The sequence below is a fragment of the Globicephala melas genome, chromosome 8 (genome assembly GCF_963455315.2).
Source record: "Globicephala melas chromosome 8, mGloMel1.2, whole genome shotgun sequence".
Taxonomy (NCBI): Eukaryota; Metazoa; Chordata; class Mammalia; order Artiodactyla; family Delphinidae; genus Globicephala; species Globicephala melas.
Genome location: NC_083321.1, coordinates 3239207 through 3257573, shown reverse-complemented (window position 1 = coordinate 3257573; position 18367 = coordinate 3239207). Strand labels below are relative to the sequence as shown.

The 18367-nt window shown below is 52.3% G+C and overlaps 2 protein-coding genes and 1 long non-coding RNA gene across 16 annotated transcripts in view; 2 read left to right on the top strand and 1 right to left on the bottom strand.

Annotated features, from left to right (window-relative positions):
• The window catches only part of PPFIA1 (PTPRF interacting protein alpha 1), a 90378-nt gene extending 86002 nt beyond the window's left edge, over positions 1–4376 (top strand). For all 8 annotated transcript variants that reach the window (XM_030833222.2, XM_060302802.1, XM_060302806.1 and 5 more), the window contains 2 exons: positions 2202–2270; positions 2944–4376. In XM_030833222.2, coding sequence (XP_030689082.1) covers positions 2202–2260 — 59 coding nt within the window. In that variant the 3' untranslated portion in view covers positions 2261–2270; positions 2944–4376. The remainder of the gene's footprint in view (positions 1–2201; positions 2271–2943) is intronic.
• Positions 694–16614, bottom strand: LOC132597650 (uncharacterized). Of its 5 annotated transcripts, XR_009564748.1 has the most exons (5): positions 16011–16614; positions 13628–13763; positions 10143–11047; positions 1540–1866; positions 694–1443 (listed from the first exon to the last, which is right to left on the bottom strand). It is a non-coding gene; the product is annotated as an uncharacterized lncRNA (long non-coding RNA). The 5 variants fall into 5 exon arrangements; XR_009564749.1 differs by lacking the exons at positions 694–1443; positions 1540–1866 and adding an exon at positions 2157–2716 and having other exon boundaries at positions 16011–16404; XR_009564747.1 differs by lacking the exons at positions 694–1443; positions 1540–1866 and adding an exon at positions 3758–7242 and having other exon boundaries at positions 16011–16404.
• Positions 16297–18367, top strand: part of CTTN (cortactin) — a 33346-nt gene continuing 31275 nt past the window's right edge. Inside the window, exon 1 of one of the 3 annotated variants that reach the window (XM_030833215.3) lies at positions 16297–16541. The gene's annotated coding sequence lies outside the window, so the exon portion shown is untranslated. Of the gene's footprint in view, positions 16566–18367 lie in introns of all 3 variants that reach the window. The other 2 variants (XM_060302809.2, XM_030833216.3) reach the window with 2 other exon arrangements.

Here is an 18367-nt window from a genome sequence, read left to right as displayed (position 1 = left end):
AGGCCGGGGAGAAGGAAGAAGGTGAGGTTGAGAGAAGTCATCACCCGAGCATGGCTGGGCCCATAGTCATTTCACACCCAGCTCTGCTCTTCCCTTTGACAACCGCTCTGCCAGAGAGCACCGCTAGTTAAGGGTGGGCTCTCAGCACTGCTGTGTCCCCACTCGGCAGCAAAATCAAGACGGACGGCCTGGGTCTGAGTCTGGCCCTGCGGCCTAGGAGGCGCCTTGAGCACCGCTCCTCAGTTTCCCATCTGGGAAAGGGTCGTCTTGGGGCACCCTCCCCCCCGGCTGCCCGTGCCGGTTACACAAGTGATTCACAGAGCGGGTCGCGGCTCAGGAAAGCGCCTGGCACGTCCTCAGTCCCGTGAGGGCGGAGCCCTTAGGGCCGCTGCGGCGCTGCTGTTACTCAGGCCGTCCCCATGCCTGCCGTGGCCGGGCTGCAGGAGAGCGAGGGGTTTTCGAAGTGTGCTGACGGGGTTTGCAGTTTTCTCCTGTTATCAGCCCTTCCCATGCGTAGGTTTGTAAGTTTTGCTCTCACTTGCCTGTATGAAAATCAGAGCAAAGTACATTTAGGGAAGCCTTTGCTAACTAAGCTGGACCCTTTAGTGAGGGCGGTTTACAGATTTGGGTTTTTTTTTTTTTTTTTTTTTTTTTTTTTTTTGCGATACACGGGCCTCTCACTGTTGTGGCCTCTCCCGTTGCGGAGCACAGGCTCCGGACGCGCAGACTCAGCGGCCATGGCTCACGGGCCCAGCCGCTGCGCGGCATATGGGATCTTCCCAGACCGGGGCACGAACCCGCGTCCCCTGCATCGGCAGGCGGACCCTCAACCACTGCGCCACCAGGGAAGCCCCATTTTTACAGATTTTAACCGTAGCTTGGCCTTCAATTTATTGGATAGTCTAAGTGAGTGCTTTCTTATTTTCCTCACTGCTTCATTTCCATTCTCCTTGTTATAAATCACATTTCGCTGTTAAATGCTCACAGTGATGTTAACATTAGAGTTTTGATAAATTAAAAATACTCCTAGAAAGAGGTGTAGGCAGTATATTATATGGGAGATGACTTTTTACCCTTGTGTGATAAGGAAGGCATAAACTATTAAAATGGGTTGTTTTCATGGCTTTTGAAGGCAAAAAGTGCAGCAGGTCCCTGGGGTTCTTAGGATCAGAAGGATTTAGAAAGATGCTGTGCGGGACTTCCCCAGTGGCCCAGTGGTTAAGGCGCCACGCTTCCAGTGCAGGGGGCGCGGGTTCGATCCCTGGTCGGGAACTAAGCCTGTGTGCCACGTGGTGTGGCCAAATATAAATAAATAAAGTAAAATAAAATGTCCAAATCAATGGCTTTAAAAACAAAAAGATCTGCTCCGATCAGCAGCGCCAGCCGTCTTAAGCCCTTTCCGGAACCGCGGCCAAATATTGGTCAAATGTGTTCTGGGTGGACCTGTGGGGAAACGAAAAATGTTGAATTGGGAGCAGCGGATTAATGCTAGGGGTTATGGAAATTTCTTACTCAGTTTAAAGCGGGGTGAGGGCTTACCTATTGGGCCCCGCAGCCTGTTTCTTGACAAGAAAAAAATCGTCAGTGGTGACATCCTTTCGGGTGGAAGCTGACACTGGGCTTCTTCCGCTTTGTTAGCTACATCCCCGTCCTCTGCCCTCTGCCCTCTGTCGAAGCCGCTGCGGAAGGCTCCCAGGGGAGAGAGAGCAGGCGGGTCCCCCTGGGGCAACAGAGCGCGGGGGCCTCCGGGCCATCGGTGCTGGGCTTCAGTTCCCTTGGCGGGGCCCGTCACGTGGCCGCTGTCACTGTTGCCCGACTACCGTCCTCGCGGATACAGCGAAAGAGAAGTCCAGGCGCTCTCTGAATCTAGAGGGTTTAAGGAGGGACCACGTGGTCACGCTGAGTAGTCGTCACCCACCGTGCAGGCGTTTCTCTGTCATCTGACTGCGGCTGCTGCTGTAGTGTGACCTCCCTGTGCCCCCCAGGGTGGCGGAGGTGAAGGGAACCCTCACGTGGTGGCCCTTAGGCTCCCTTTCTCTGGCTCGTCCGCCCCTCCCCCTCTGGTGGTTTCCCCCAGAGCCCTCAGGAGGTGGCCGCTGTGGATGTGAGTGCGTGTCCGTCCTTGTGCCCCCGTGTGGCGTCCCACCACTAACCGCACGCTGTGTTTGCACGCTTCCTCCCTCCCGTGCTTGTCGGACCAGGCAGCGTGGCGGGAGCGCAGAGGCTGGACTCCGCTGCAGTCAGGACTTACTCCTGCTGAGCCAACGCCGGTGAGTACAGGGCGGCCCTGGCCCCGGCCCGCAGGTGCGGGGAGGCCACGCCCTGGCGCCGGAGCGTCCGGGGGGATGGGGCGGCAGGAGAGCGGAAGGTGACCTTGGCGCTTAGCTGCCGCCGGGAGTGGTCAGTGCACGGCCCGGGTCTCCGTCGCGTTGCCCTGCGTGGTGGTGTCGCTCCCGCGTCAGCGGTGCTGCAGCACCGTGTCTTGCGTGCACATTCTCGAAGGGAACAAGCCCCAAAGCATCAGGGTTCACGAGGCTGCACCGCCGTGTGCCTCTCAGTCCAGAGGCCCGTCTTTAAAACGAAACTGCGCTGGCATCTCGGGGTCGGCCGCTGCTGAGGGGCCACCCTTGCTTTGCAGGTGGTGCTGTGGGTGGGTGTGGGCCCGGGAGCCCAGCCTTCCCCTCGCTGCTCTCAGGGTTCTGTTGTCACGTCTCAGCTGGAATGCACGATTGGTTTTCTTATTAGTAGCTTTTAGATGTGTGTCAAAAGAAAGTCAGTCAAGGAATTCTCTCCGTGATCCGCTTGGTCCTTGATACTTACCTACGTTCTAAAAGCAGCCAAAGCACAGAACGTAGGGCTTGGGGACGGGTCGTGGAGGGGTAGGAGCTCGGGCACTTGAAGCTGTCTCGAGACTGACTCGTTTGCTTTTATTTTATTTTCCAGTTTACCCACACTACTTCTACAGATGATTATGCAGCATTTTGAATCCAGCGAAGACTACATTTTGAGCTCAACGGAATCTTTAATCTGTTAATACTTGTTATATGGACCCTAAGATATTTTATTACAGAGTTTTTAATTAGTGAAAAATTCATGAATACCATAGAGAAAATATTTTAGAATTTAATGTTTCTTATATTTATGTAAACTTATGACTTCATTTATATAGTTACTTACTTTTTCATGTATATCCAGGCTATAAATATCCTTTCAGATCAATTCATGTTCTTATATCTGATTTTAGTCTTTCAAAGGAATGTACTGTAATGCTTGTATGTATAAATCCTACGAACAAATATAGGGCTTTTGTAAATTATGCATTTATTGTAATTATTCTTGTTTAATTTTTTAATGATAAACCATGACAGAGCAAAGGATTTTACCGCGTTTGTAAAATCATGACACAGTGTGCATTACCCTTTACAAAATGTAACCTAGCCCTACAACAATCATTTTGAAAGAAGCCAACTTACTTTCAAGCAATTGTTGTTGTATTTTAATGACTGACCTTAGCTATCCTTTTTCTAGCAAGAAATGCTTTACTCTGTAGCGTGAAGAGATTAAAAATACAGGGTGTTAAAGAGCAGCTTCTAATCAAATTTGGACTGAAGGGATCATTAGAACGCTCTGAAAATCCCTTCGGACCGGTGGTGAGCTCTCCCGTAGCCTGGCCTCTGTGGATCCGGACACCTCGTCTTGGGTGGCTGGCAGAAGCCGCGAGCTGGGGGAAGAGCGACTCCGGTGGGGGGGTGGGGCCTGGGCCCCCGCGGCCCGCCGCGCCCGCCCCCTTCCCCGCCCCCCTCCCCGCCCCCCTCCTGGGAAGCCGGGTCAAGGGCGCCGACTCTTAGAGGACCAATCACGAAGCACTGCACTCGCTGAGGAGACACTGGCGCACGCGGAAGGTGAAGGCACTGAGATGCTGAGAATAATGTAGTGCGGCTCTAATCAAGGCCTTATTTTTCTGATGTAAATCATCCTTTTACATTTGTCTGTAAACATGTTTAAAGAATGGACCTAGCCGTACATTTTTAGATTTTGACGATATAGCCATTTTGGATTGCATAAGTAGCAAATGTAACTTCTACTTTTTAATGGCATGTTAAAAAGCCAGCAGGAGACGTGTTCAGATCATGGCGCATTAGTTATTACGCAGCTGCTGTACCGGCGGACAGAGATGGCGTGGCTTTTTACATTCGGGCTCTGCCTTTAATTTACTTGTACAGTTCGCTGTTACCGTTCTGTTTTTCTATTCATCTTTTGTGAACTTCCCGATTATGTAACAAAGTATGTACAGTCTACTTTTGAACTATTTTTATCACAGTATTATTTATTGCTTTCTTTCAATAAAGTACTGAAGCAGAATTTTCCACTGCCAATACAGAGTACGAGGGCAAGCTGTGCTCCTGCTGAGAACTGACCGCAGCTGTTGCGTCTCCCGCTCCAGGCCGACTGATTGGAGCCGGTGTCGTCATATGGAAATTCTGTTGTAGGAATGGACGGACAGACTGAAAAGGCTGGACGATGGGAGTGTAGGGTCAGGTGTCCTCCAGAGGGGGACCAGGTGTTCGTGCCCTCGGTTCTGGAGGCCAGAGGCGCCCTCTCATCAGTACCTACGGGGAGCCGGGCCCTGGAAGCCTCTGCTGCCACAGGCACCGGGCCGATTGTCGGCAACAGCGTGGCGCTGTGTAGGCTCACCTGTGGAGTCCAGGGATGGGGCGGCCGAGGGCAACCCAGACCTGGACCCGAAGGAGGACACCCGGGGCTGTGCGTGTGCTCGCGTGCAGGTGTGTGGGTGTGGGTGCTTTTTAATTTTTTTTTTTAGTCAGCAAATTTTATTCACATATTCCATAGAAACAGGAATGTAGCAAGGGAGTTAGGGAAGTATGAAAAAAGATTTTTTAACGCAGAATCGTAATCACAGCTCTGGGTACATCTGGGAGCAGGCTCTCCCCCCGGCATCAGGCTCCCCCCGCATCAGGCACGGCAGCCACACCTGTCCGATGCCCCTGTGCCGCCACAGCCCTGGGCACGCTCAGGGCAGCCGGAACAGCAGCTCTTGCAGGAGGTGCGTTTTTAGGAGCCACTGGTGGGGCAGCAGCAGCTGGGATCTGTTCCAAGCTGAGGTGAGGCCAGAGCTGGAGCCAGTGGCGAAGCAGAGGCACTCGTGCTGGTGGCGGTGCGCGCGCGCGCGTTCCTCAGTTCCGCCGCCTCTGGGCAGGCTTGGTGTCCTGCTCTTCCCACGTGGCCACACAAGGGTCCCAGGGCTGTGTCCTTCCAGATTCATGGCCTCTGTGATAGCTCAAGCCAAGTCCTGAGTCACATCCAGGTTCAGTGTGGCAGAGGGGTGGGAACACCCAAGCTGGAGGGCTGAAAGTGGATCCCCAGGGGGACAGCCGGGCACTAGTGGGTGGCAGGGTGGGTGCAGGTGGCTGCTCCCGAAGGGCCACTGCAGGCGGCACTAGGACGAGAGCACGGACGCCTTAGCTCACTAGGTGACGTTTCCCGCCCTCACCACCACGAAGGTGTTTCTGCCATCAGGTCTGAGGACGCAAGCCTGGTGACTGCCACCACCCTACTTGGGCCCTGTTGGGTGGGCACTGCTGACCATGGCCTCGGTTTCATTCCTGTCCCGACTGTCCCTCCAGGGCGGACGGGCTCCCTTTCTGAATGGCACATGTGTTGTTTATGTGGATGAATGCGTTCCGGCTTGTTTCTGTGAACATAGCTGTCAGGTCATGGTGTGTTTCCCTCTTTAGAACCTGTGCTTTGCTCGTCTTCCAGTTTAACTTAGGAGCGGCCTTATTTTCTGCATTTCCTAGTTCTCAGGGTTAACTTAAGTGTGAGATTGAAAACCACAGAGTGCTTTTCCCATCTCACACTCCATTTTCGCCTGAACAAAGCCCAGCGAGCCGTGAGTATCTGAAAGATTCTGGAAACGGAGTCATGCCTGATTCATAAGCTGCAGGTGTTTTATGACAACTTGTCTCATGGATTCCACTTAGGCCTTAAAAACAAGTGTCGATGAAGAAATACCCAAAGGAAGCAGTAAGGAGACGTTTCTGTAGTCTTGCTTCTCTTAGAACACTCGTTAGCCACGCTTCTTAGGTCTGCTCCCTTCACAGCCAGAGCCCAGGGCTTTAGCCCCTCACGGGGATGGGAGGGAAGTCAGTCCGCAGTCCAGGTGTGGTCACGTTAAAGAGGGTCTTGACTCTTCCCACCATTAGAAACTCTTTGTTAGGCTACACATCCTACCCTTAAGGATCTAAGTTTCATGTCACGCGTGTTTGAGGTCACTGTGGTTTTAGTTTTTGTTCTTTGCCTTTTACGAGCTAAGTCCTCTCCTCACCCAAGATGGGTTTCCGGGGTATCCGGAAGAGTCCGTCTTTCCTGTGTTCTTGCCAGATAGATGAGTAGGTGCATATCCAAGTGCTACCACAGCTGCTGTTGTTACTACCCACGTGTCATTCGGTACATTTCTATAAATTTGTTTGTTTACTTTTATTTTTGGCTGCGTTGGATCTTCGTTGCTGCGTGCGGGCTTTCTCTAGTTGCGGCGAGTGGGGGCTACTCTTCGTTGCGGTGCGCGGGCTTCTCATTGCGGTGGCTTCTCTTGTTGCGGAGCACGGGCTCTAGGCGCGTGGGCTTCCGTAGTTGTGGCACGAGGGCTCAGTAGTTGTGGCTCACAGGCTCTGTAGCGCAGGCTCAGTAGTTGTGGCCCACGGGCTTAGTTGCTCCGCAGCATGTGGGATCTTCCTGGACCAGGGCTCGAACCCGTGTCCCCTGCACTGGCAGGCAGATTCTTAACCGCTGTGCCACCAAGGAAGTCCTCAATACATTTCTGAATATCGCAGATCCTTTTGTTTCTTACATTTCCTTGGCTTAATCCCTTGGTGAGAATGGGTAGCCGGTGCCTTTGCTGTTTCATGTCCTGGACTCAGCGGGGCACCTTTTCAAGTACTGCTGTCTGAGACCAGCACTGTGTGCAGCCCTACGCCCAGCGTGCAGGTGCAGTGGGAGAGGAGGTGGGCCAGGTCCTTGCGGAGGCTCGAGGGGAGGGTCCATTCTCTCTTCCAGTGTTCGGTGGTTGCTGGCTTCCGTGGCCGTGGCCGCATCCTTCCAGTCTGCTCTGTCTTCACGTGGCCTCTCCTCTGAGCGTCTCATCTTCTGTCTCTTATAAGAACACCTCTCATTGGCCCACCCAGGTAATCCAAGGCGATCTCATCTCAAGATCCTTAATTACATCTACAAAGATCACTTTGCCAAATAAAGTCACATTCACCAGTTCCAGAGATGTGCACAGACGTATCTTTGTGGGACCACCACCATCAGGCACTCTGGAGAAGACCCTGCCGCCCTGGAGATACCAGGATGGCTAGAACTGTCCCTGCCGAGGGACTGCCCTCTAGTGGGGACTGGACCCTCGACATCCCATGAAGGGCGCTGTGAGCAGAGAGCAGGGGGCTGGGCTGGGATGTGGGGGGAAGGACCATCAGACGGCTCACAGTGACCTGGCAGGTGCTGGCAGAGACTGGCCAGGTAGAACATGGAAAATATTTTAAAATAATCAAAATGACCCGTGGCGTGCAAACAGGTTTGACTGGTAGGAGAAGTATTCTTCCAACTGGAGTGTGTCGAGTGTCCCTAGCTGCAAAGGTAGACAGACGGGCTCTGCTCTATTAAAAAGTGATTTGGGGACTTACCTGGTGGCACAGTGGTTAAGAATCCACCTGCCAATGCAGAGGACACGGGTTTGAGCCCTGGTCCGGGAAGGTCCCACGTGCCGCGGAGCAGCTAAGCCCGTGCGCCACAAGTACTGAGCTTGCACGCCACAACTACTGAAGCCTGCACACCTAGGGCCCGTGCTCCGCAACAAAGAGAAGCCACCGCAGTGAGAAGCCCGTGCACCGCAACGAACAGTAGCCCCCGCTCACTGCGACTAGAGAAAGCCGCGTGCAGCAACAAAGACCCAATGCAGCCAAAAATAAAATAAATGAAATAAATAAATTTATAAAAAAAAAAAAGAAAACGTAACTGAGGAATTGTAGTATTACACTACCTATAGGGCCGAAGAGATTTTAGTCATCAATTCTCCAACATCTTAATTTTTTAAATTTAATATTTATTTATTTGGTTGCATCGGGTCTTAGTTGTGGCAGGCAGGCTCCTTAGCTGTGGCATGCAAACTCAGTTGTGGCATGCATGTAGGATCTAATTCCCGGACCAGGGATCGAACCCGGGGCCCCTGCATTGGGAGCGTGGAGTCTTAACCACTGAACCACCAGGGAAGTCCCCACCTTACTTTCTTTTTAATGTTTTATTTTAATCAAAGTAATAACGTGTATATCACTTAAGTGAGACCCCAGCAGCCCCACTCTCTGACTTCTGCTTCTGTGGTCCATGTGCATCTGGGTTAACTGTTTCCTCTAGTTGCTTCCTTACTCCTAAGTAATTTGTGCTTAATGTGGCCCCTTGATTCACCAATTTTATTTATTTATTTATATTTTTTTATAAATTTATTTGTTTTTATTTTTGGCAGTGTTGGGTCTCTGTTGCCGCGTGCGGGCTTTCTCTAGTTGTGGTGGCTTCTCTTGTTGCGGAGCACGGGCTCTAGGCGTGTGGGCTTCAGTAGTTGTGGCTCTCAGGCTCAGTAGTTGTGGCACACGGGCCTAGTTGCTCCGCGGCATGTGGGATCTTCCCGGGCCAGGGCTCGAATCCATGTTCCCTGCACTGGCAGGCGGATTCTTAACCACTGTGCCATCAGGGAAGCCCTTGATTCACCAATTTTAGACTTTGCAGATTGGCAACTCTTTATGGTAGATGGGAATTTTAGCATTCCTCTGCCCTGCCCTTTCCTCGCCCAACACAGTTAAATCAAAGTTGGTTGAATCCACGTCCACTGTTTCCATTAATAAGGCTGTAAATATTATCTATTGCCAAGCCAAGTGGATTACTGTGATTACAACAAAAAAGGCATGTGGAAAGACAGTATTCCCCAGTATTTACAGATGAAATAATACAGTGTCTGGCATTTGCTTTAAAATAATCCTGGGGCAGGGATAAGTCAGGATATGGATCAAAAAAAATTGACCCTGGGGGGAGATAACTGTTAAAGATGGGTGATGGAAGTGTCCATCGACAGATGAATGGATAAAGAAGATGTGGCACATACATACAATGGAACATTACACAGCTATACAAAGAAACAAAATTGAGTTATTTGTAACGAGGTGGATGGACCTAGAGTCTGTCATACAGGGTGTGTAGTAAGTCCGAAAGAGAAAAGCAACTACCGTATATATGTATTCCATGTATATATATGAAATCTACAAAAAAAAAAAGGTTCTGACGAACCTAGGGGCAGGACAGGAATAAAGATGCAGACATAGAGAATGGACTTGAGGACATGGGGAGGGGGAAGGGTAAGCTAGGACGAAGTGAGAGAGTAGCATTTACATATATACACTACCAAAGGTAAAATAGATAGCTAGTGGGAAGCAGCTGCATAGCACAGGGAGATCAGCTCAGTACTTTGTGACCACCTAGAGGGGTGGGATAGGGAGGGTGGGAGGGAGACACAAGAGGGAAGGAATATGGGGGATGTCTATACATGTAGCTGATTCACTTTGATATACAGCAGAAACTAACACAACATTTTAAAGCAATTACACTCCAATAAAGATGTTAAAAAAGAAAAAAAAGATGGGTAACGGTTTCATGAAGGTTTATTATATTAATCTGTTTTTGCATTCGTGTGAATTTTTTTAGCATAACAAAAATTTTAATAGTTATTTTAGGGACATCCTCCATGTGACAAACTGTCTTAGTCTGGACTAGATGTCTGGAAATTGCTTCTTGGCTCTCACTTTGGAATGTAATTTAGCCTAGTTTTGAACTTCTAAGCAAGCCACAGTGGAAAACATTTTACACCACAGCTCTGCTCATCAATTTTATTATGACCGTTTTTTCACATCTTTTTACCCGTGAAGTCAGGATGTGTCTTACAAGCAATGACATCTTAGAAATACAGTATGTGACAAAATACCCCCCAGGCTGCAGATTCTTTGCTGCTCCTCTCATTGAGAGGTGGGGTCTTAATCCCCCCTCCCGACCTCCTTAAGCCTGGGCTGGCCTCAGCGACTTACCTGGTTGACCAACAGAATGTAGCAGGTGTGATGTTCACGGATCTGTGAAGCGAGGTCAGCAGAAGCCTTGCAGAAACCAGCCACCGAGTAAGAAGTCCAGCTACCCAGGCCCACCATGCTGTAAGGAAGCCCAAGCTGGCCCCATGGAGAGCTGTGCAGAGCGAGATCCTCGCGGCTCCTGCCAGCCTACTGGAAGTGAAGAAGCCAAGTTGGACGTTCCTGTTCCTGAAGACATGATGGGGAGAAGAAACGAGGAACGCACCCAGCAGACAGAGTCAAGGCCCCAGACATACGGCCCTAATCAGTTCATCCAGCCACAGCCCCAAATTTGATCTATCACAGCCGAGGCTCCATTGAAAACAAAGATGAACCACATCCCCTGCACTTGCCAAACTCCTGGTCCAGCATATGAAGTTTCAGCATAAAATGGTGGTGGCTTTTCACCATGAACTTTTGGAGTGCCTTATTACACAGCAACAGATAATTGCAACGATTCTATATGAAATGAACTCATATATTCTATTCTGCCGTCTTATATACTTTTTATACTGTTTTCCTCCCCCAGAAAATCGATTTCACAATTCCCTGTAGATCACCATCTGCTATCTTATCTGTTGCTTTGTAAAAATCCACCCCAAAACTTAGTGGTAAAAACAATGATTTCTTGTTTCTCTTGATTCGGTGGACTGGCAATCTGGGTGGTTCTTCCGCTGGTCTTTCCTGGAACCACTTACGTGATGGCAGTCACCTGACAGCTCTTGTGGGGCTGGGAAGTCCGAGGTGGTCTCAGTCAGGTACCTGGAAGCTGGTGCTGGCTTTTGGCTGGGAGGCCTGGGTTCTCCTTCATGTGGCGTCTCTCACACTCCAGGAGCTTCTTCACAGCAGTGCAGTCTCAAGTTCCAAGACTGCAAGACCAGAAGCAGCAAGGCGTCGTAAGGGCTAACACCGTAATGTTAAGGATCCTTAACGTTATATTTAGAATGCATACAGTGGGACTTCCCTGGTGGTCCAGTGATTAAGCCTCCGTGCTTCCACTGCAGGGGGCACGGGTTCGATCCCTGGGCAGGGAACTAAGAACCCACATGCTGTGCGGTCTGTCCTCCCCGTAGCAGCCAGAGTGGTCTTTGTGCGTCACAAAGCTCACGCCACCTTCCTGCTGACCAGTCTCCTGTGAGCTTTGGTTATTCTAATCTGGACAATGGAAGCAGTAATTCCAGCTCATTGAATGTGGCATATGTATTATATAATTATATAATATAATAAATATTAAAAAAATAATTCCAGCTCATCGAGAGAAAGCGGATGAGTGGTTGCTTGGGGTGGGATGGGGTGGATAGAAATTGATCACTAACAAGCAGGGTCTCCTCTGGGGGGGATGAAAATGTTCTAAAGGTCGGTTGTGGTGACGGTTGCACTGAGACAGGCTGGGACCTGGGAACTGGGACCCTTTGCTGCAGTGCTTACATCTGGACAAACATCTCCTTGAGCAACAAAATACAAAGAAACTGTAAGGGGCTAAAAATAACTGCGTGCGTGTACAGTTGGGGCAATTACGGAAAACAAGATACAAAAAGCCCCAAAACCCAACTGCCACTTCTGAAGAGCCGGGAGCAGAAGCAGGGTACTGCGCATGACCCCTGCACACACCACGACCAAAGGGCTGGGCGGGGCTTCCCTGGTGGCGCAGTGGTTGAGAGTCCGCCTGCAGATGCAGGGGACACAGGTTTGTGCCCCGGTCCCGGAAGATCCCACATGCCGCGGAGCGGCTGGGCCCGTGAGCCATGGCCGCTGAGCCTGCGCGTCCGGAGCCTGTGCCCCGCAACGGGAGAGGCCACAGCAGTGAGAGGCCCGCGTACCGCAAAAAAAAAAAAAAAAAAAAAAAGGGCTGGGCAAACCCCCTAAGTCACCGCTCCAGCCCGACCCCAGGACACACCCCTACCCGCCCCCCATAGAGGGAACCAGCTGCCCCCCTCGGGAAGTGAGCGAGGGAACCTCTTACTTGTTCTCGCACCCTCCTGCTGCAGCAGGGGCCCCAGTACAGCCCTGCCTGAATTTCTTGTCTGGCTTCTGATCCATTTCTATTGATTAAGGGGGCCAAGAGCCCTGGAGGATAACAGTGCCACCTCCTGACAATACTAAAAACCACTGAATTGTATGCTGTAAGTGGGTGTGTTGTATTTTATGTAATTATAGCTCAATAAAAACGACTCTTAAAAAATAATTTCAACGCATAAAGCTGTTTTGAGGGGAAAATGAAATATCCTATTGGTGTTCTGAGACTCCACTTCTAATGTCGGGGTAGTCCCCCCCACCCCCCCCCCCAACAAACAATTCTCAGACACCGGCAGGGCGCCTGAGAATTCAGCTCAGCTCTCACGCTACCTGCTCCGAGGTGGCGTCAGAGCCTGAAGGTTACAGATCCAGTCGCACAACTCCCGCACGCCCACGTCAGACGTCAACTGCAAGTCTAGGTTGCTACCTGCGCTTCTGACTCACGGCTACAGACTGGAGGTTCCCACGACCTCCTCCTTGGACTTCAGACACCAGCCCCAAGTGCAGGTTGTCACCTGTGCTTCTAAGCCACTGGCTATAAGTCAGAGGTTCCCAACCCTCCTTGGGATCGATGAATTTGCTAGAGTGGCTCACAGAACTCAGAGAACCTTGTTACTTGCTAGATCACAGATTTATCTTAAAAGGTTATGAACTCAGGAACAGCCAGATGGAAGAGGTGCACAGGGCAAGGTGTGAGAAAGGATTCAGAGCTTCCATGCTTTCCAGGCAGCGCTCTCCCCAGATCTGCACACGTTCACCAACTCGGGAGCTCCCAGAACCCCGTCCTTTTGGGTCTCTATGGAGGACTCATTACACATGCACGATTGATGAACTCTTGGCCCTTGGCGATTAATTCAACCCGCCGTTCTTCACTTCTCCCCTCCCCAGAGCTCAAGGGTGGGACTGAAATTTCCAACCCTCTAGTCACTTAGTTGGTTCTCCTGGCAACCAGCTCCCATCCTTAGGTGCTTTCCAAAAGTCAGCTCATTCATATAACGAGACGTATTTATGCTCTTAACAGTTAGGAAATTCCAAGGGTTTGGGGAGCTGTAAAACAGGAGCTGTGAATGAAGATCAACTATATATGAGAAATATACATTTGGTCATCTGAATGACCAAATACATACTTCTTTTTAAAAAATTTTTATTTTGGCCGCGCTGCGTGGCTCGCGGGAATCTCAGTTCCCCAACCGGGGATTGAACCCGGGCCACAGCAGTGAAAGCCCGGAATCCTAACCACTGGACTGCCAGGGAAGTCCCCATATTTCTTATAAATCACAGTATCACACTTATACTTTAAAAATCTCACAGTGGTGTCTGACAAAGCCAGGCTGTCCCCAAATGTTAGTTCCCCTACTTCCAGGTGGGATAGTTCCCTCTGCCTCTACAAGGATGCAGTCATGAGCCGCTGCAGTCACTGACTTTCAACCTACCCTGAAAGGAGGTCAGGGTGGAGATCAGGAATGAAGTGCTCTGTACTCTGGGAAAAACTGGCAGAACAGGTCTTCAGGTAGTTAGATATTTTCAGGAGAAGATTTTCTGAGTCCAATTTCTTGCATCTTCTCATACCTAGAAAAGCACTAAAATTATTAACAGGGACATCTGCACCTCGTGACTAGCAGCTAGCCTCTGTGAAAATGTGTGTTTGACTGCATGTGCCCCTCCCTTCACTAAAATCATGTCTACTGACCCCCCCAACTCCACCTCTTTGGAGCAGTTCCTCAGAGCCATCTGAAAGGCTGTCTCTCAGACTGTAGTCCTCACTTTGCCCCAAATAAAACTTAACTCACAACTCTCACATTGTGCATCCTTTTTCAGTCAACAGGGCCAACACTTACTGGGCACTAACTGTATGCCGGGCCCTGGGCTAACCAAGCAACGTGGGACCTGCATATTACAATCTCCAGGAGACAACAGCTAGCTGCACAAATGGGGAGACCGGGGCTCAGAAAGACAGAGTGACTGCCCACGGTCACAAAGCTAGTAGGCCTTGGAGTTGGGATCTATTGTCAGATCCTCTGTGTCCAGAGCCTAAAATCCTATATCAAAAGGGAGCCTTCCCTTAGTCCACCAAGCAATTAGCTTGATGCCTGACTGCACACAGCACTGCACTGTCCGTGGTAATGATGGAAGCGAAAGCACTTCGATTCTATCCATCTGACCTCAAGGTTTTCTATGCGGACCCCGTTCTTTGCCACTTCTGTGCCTTTGCTGCAATCCCTCCCTCTTCCCGGGATGGCCTTTCCTACCTTTTTACGTCCTTATCCTGCTTAGTCTTAAAGCTCCTGCTCAAAAGCCATCTCTCCAGCATCACTTCGTGGACCTCGTTTTGACATGCAACAGGCCCCTCAACAGTACCAAGTCCACAAACGTATCCTCACTCTTCCATCGCAATCCTGGTGCATCTTCTCCCCCACCCTCCACCCCTCATTCCCCACCCGCCCATCTGCCCTGTCTGAGCACCTACTCAGATACTAGGAGTCATCCTTTTGGAAGGAAAAATTCCAGACTTTAGAATGGGCAAAAATGATTCTTAGGTATTCTTTTAACAGAATGCTGGAGCCGCCGATAAACATGATTCTACAGGATGTGTGCCTTTGTTATTTTTGCCTAGATTATTCCGTACCTCTGTAGAGGTAGAAGTTAACCTGGAGAAAACAGACAGCAATGCAAATAATTTGCGCCCACAGAAAGGCAAATTACCTGTGTCCAATGAAATACAGCTGACGTTGCCCTATGGATAGACCGGTTTTTGCAAATTCATTTCAGCATGCCTTTGACTTCTCCTCTGAACAAGTTGTAACACATTTTTGCTTCATTTATTATTAAGTGAAATAAGATCTTTGACATGTGTTCATTTTACATGTGTATGAAAATCATGATTTTATCTTTAAAAAATTATCCTTTGACCCCTGACATCTCCTTCCCCACCCCGTACCCCCAGTCCATCCTCAAACCTGACAATTTAACTTCCTAAATGTATCTTGTACCTACTCACTTCTCTCCATCTTACTTGCTACCAACAGTCTGCCTGAACTGGTGGTAGCAAGCAGGATATTAGGATCCTACCTGGCCATCTTCCCATCCACTCTCCACCCAGCAGCCAGAGGGATTTCATTACAGTTCAAACTGTATGATGTCTCCCCTCTGCTTAATCTCCTCCAAGGACTTCCCGTTTCTTCTAGAATAAAGACTAAGGTCCTTGCTCTGCCCTCCCAATCTCTACATGACCTGGCCCCATCTTGCCCCACTACCCTGCTTCATCACCACACTTCTGCTGCACTGAACTTCCTTCAGTTCCCATGTGGCAAGACCTTTCCTGACTCAGGACCTTCGCACAGGCTCTTTCCTTACCTGGAAAATTTTTCCCTTCTTACCTTGTTTACTTCTGTTTGGCCTTCAGATCTTAGCACAAATGTTAATCGCTCACAGAAACCTCCGATCTCCTGGATGAGCTCGGGTCCCATCTTCTCCCCAATATAATGTCATGACCTTTGACTTCTTCTATAGCATATACCTTGTTTCCTAAGTATATACTTATTCGATTAATGCCTGACCCCTCTTCTAGGCTGAAAGGTCCCTGAGGGCAAGGACCACGTTTATTCTGCTGACCTCTATTCCTGACACATATCTGGCCTTCTCTGGATGGACAGGTGGATGGATGGGTGGGTGGATGGATAGGTGGGTGAATGGATGATGGATGGAACATGGATGGAGAAGATGGATGGATGGATGATGTACGTATGGCTAATGGATGGTCAGACGGATGGATGAGGAGGGCGCTATTCCTCCTAGGTGACTGGCCGTCACAGTTACCTCCTGTGTCCTCAGGGCTCAGCGCACTCGGCATTGTCCCCTTTCCAGGCTCATTTTCCCTTTGCTCCCTCGGGCTGTGCTATGAATTCAGTATGAGCACCTTGGATTGTGTCCATCTGAGCACAGTCTGGCCCGCGCATGGTGGGCCTAAATATACTCTGTACAGTCATCTAACTTTTAAGCATGCTTTGCAGGCTGGCACCTGGGCGGAGCTCGCGCCTGCGCCAGCGGTGGGCGCTTCCGGCGCCACGTGGACGAGGGAGGCTGCAGGGACCGCGGGCCAGTCAGCCGGGGTTTGACCACGGTTCCCACCCCGCTGTCTCAGCAAGGCCGTAGGCCTCTGACCGGGCGGGGGCGGGGCGTGCCAGAGGGGGCGGGGCCTCGGGGACCCGGATGCGGCCCCGCCCCCGCACGCGGAACCGGAAGTGGAGAGGGGCGCCTAGGAGCGGCAGGAGAAGCGGGAGCGGCGGGAGGTGGCGGCGCGGCGGAGGCAGGGCGGAGCCGGGCTGGACCGGAGCGACCGCAGTGGTGGTGAGCGAGCGCGCCTTCCGCCAGGTGGGGAGGGCCGGTTCCTCAGTTGCGGTCCCGGGGCGCCGCCGGGTCCTGAAACGGGAAGGAAGCGGCGGCCGCGGCGGTCTCGCCGCATTTCCGCTCGCGGTTTCGGGCGCGGGGGGAGCGCGGGTGAGGCTTCCCGGGGCAGGGGGCTGTGGTCGGAGAGAAGGGGATGGGCTGGCTGGGGGCTGAGGGAGGGCCTGGGCCGGAGGGAGAGGCTGAGGTCGGAGGAAAGGGGGCGGGTTGGGGGAAGGGGAAGGGGTCGGGGCCTGAGGGGGAAGGGCACGCGGTTCTGAGCGGTCGGGGGCGATGGAGGGGGAGGGGCCCGGGGCTGCGGGCAGGAAGGGGGAGGAGAGGGACCAGAGGCGGAGGGGTCCGGGGTATGAGGGGAGGGTGCCCGGGTCCCTAGGAGGAAGGGGCCAGAGGGCCGAGGGGGTCTAGGGGAGGGGAGGGGCCCTCCAGGAGGGGGCGCAGGACCCGCGAGGTCGGGGGAAGGGGCAGAGAGAGGGCTTAGGGGGAGAGGTCGGGCCCCGAGGATTTAGGGGAAGGGGGCGAAGAGCCGAGGGAAACTAGGAGGAGAGGGGGCCTACGGGGAGGGGATCCAGGACCTCCTGGAGGGTTAGGAGACGGGGGCGGAGGGCTGAGAGGGGGACTAGGGTAGGAGAGGAGCCCTACAGGAAGGGGTCCGGGACCCGGGGGGGGGGTCAGGGGCGGAGGGGCTGGGGTCTCCGGGCGGCCGGGCGGGGCAGTTCCCACCCCGCTCCCGGGCCCGCACCTAGCGGGAGGTGTTGCAATCAGGTCAGTGGAAATGCAGCGACCGGCGCAGCTGCAGAGTTGAGAGGCTGTGGGTTGGGAACAGCCCCTCCTCTGGGGGTGCTGGAATATGAGCTGGAAGGGGCTCTTGGGGAGTATTCCGACGCGAGCTGGATGGCTCTGCCGGAGGGTCTCGGGTGGAGGGGGACAGGGCTTCCTCCCCCTGGGATCTGGCCGCGTCGGGCTCCGGGGCGAGGAATCCTCTTCCCGCTGGACGCAGCTCCGGAGGCGTCCCTGGCGAGCGCTCCCCGCTGGGGCTCCGCGGTGACTTGGTCCCGCGGAGCTTGGTCGGGGCTTAAGCCGCCGGGGCCCAACCGCGTGATTCGGCCCGGCGGCCCCGCAGGCCGGCGCTGGGCCGGGCCTGACGGCGGGGTGAGTCACCACGCCGGTGCCGCAGGTGGGCCTGCTCCTCTCCTGGATGGAAGGTACTCCTGGAGCCCAAGGAGCAAGGAAGGGTCCTAAAGGCCCCTCCGGACACAAGAATGAAGAGCGGAGGATGCAGGGTTGTCTTTGATGCTCTGCCCCTCCCCCCCCCAACTGGCAGTTTGCCCGCACTACCTGTGACTTTTAGTTGAAACATTTTGCGGGACGTATCTATAAAACACTTAAACTGTATGAACGGCATTGGTGATGCAGATCTTTGGTCCGTGGCACTCAGTAGGGGCTGGGGAGGCACATGGTTGAGGGAGAGAATGGTGGTGAGCCCCGGGAACTGCCTTGTGTTGCAGTGGCCTATGTCCTGGGGCGGCGCATTGTCCACCAGGTTTCTCCTCTTTCACTGGGCAGGCGGTGCTTTGAGTCACCTTGGAGGAGGCCAGGTGGGAGGGGAGTCCTCTGAGCAGTTGTGGTGCAGAGAGTGGGCCTTGTGATGTCTGTTTTGGCTGCTCAGATACCTTTCTGTTCCCTTTGGCTTCCTGCTGCCCTGGAGAGGGTGAGGTTAATGGAAAGCTAATTGTGCGTGGGTGGTTTCATCACCTCACAAAGAAACCCTG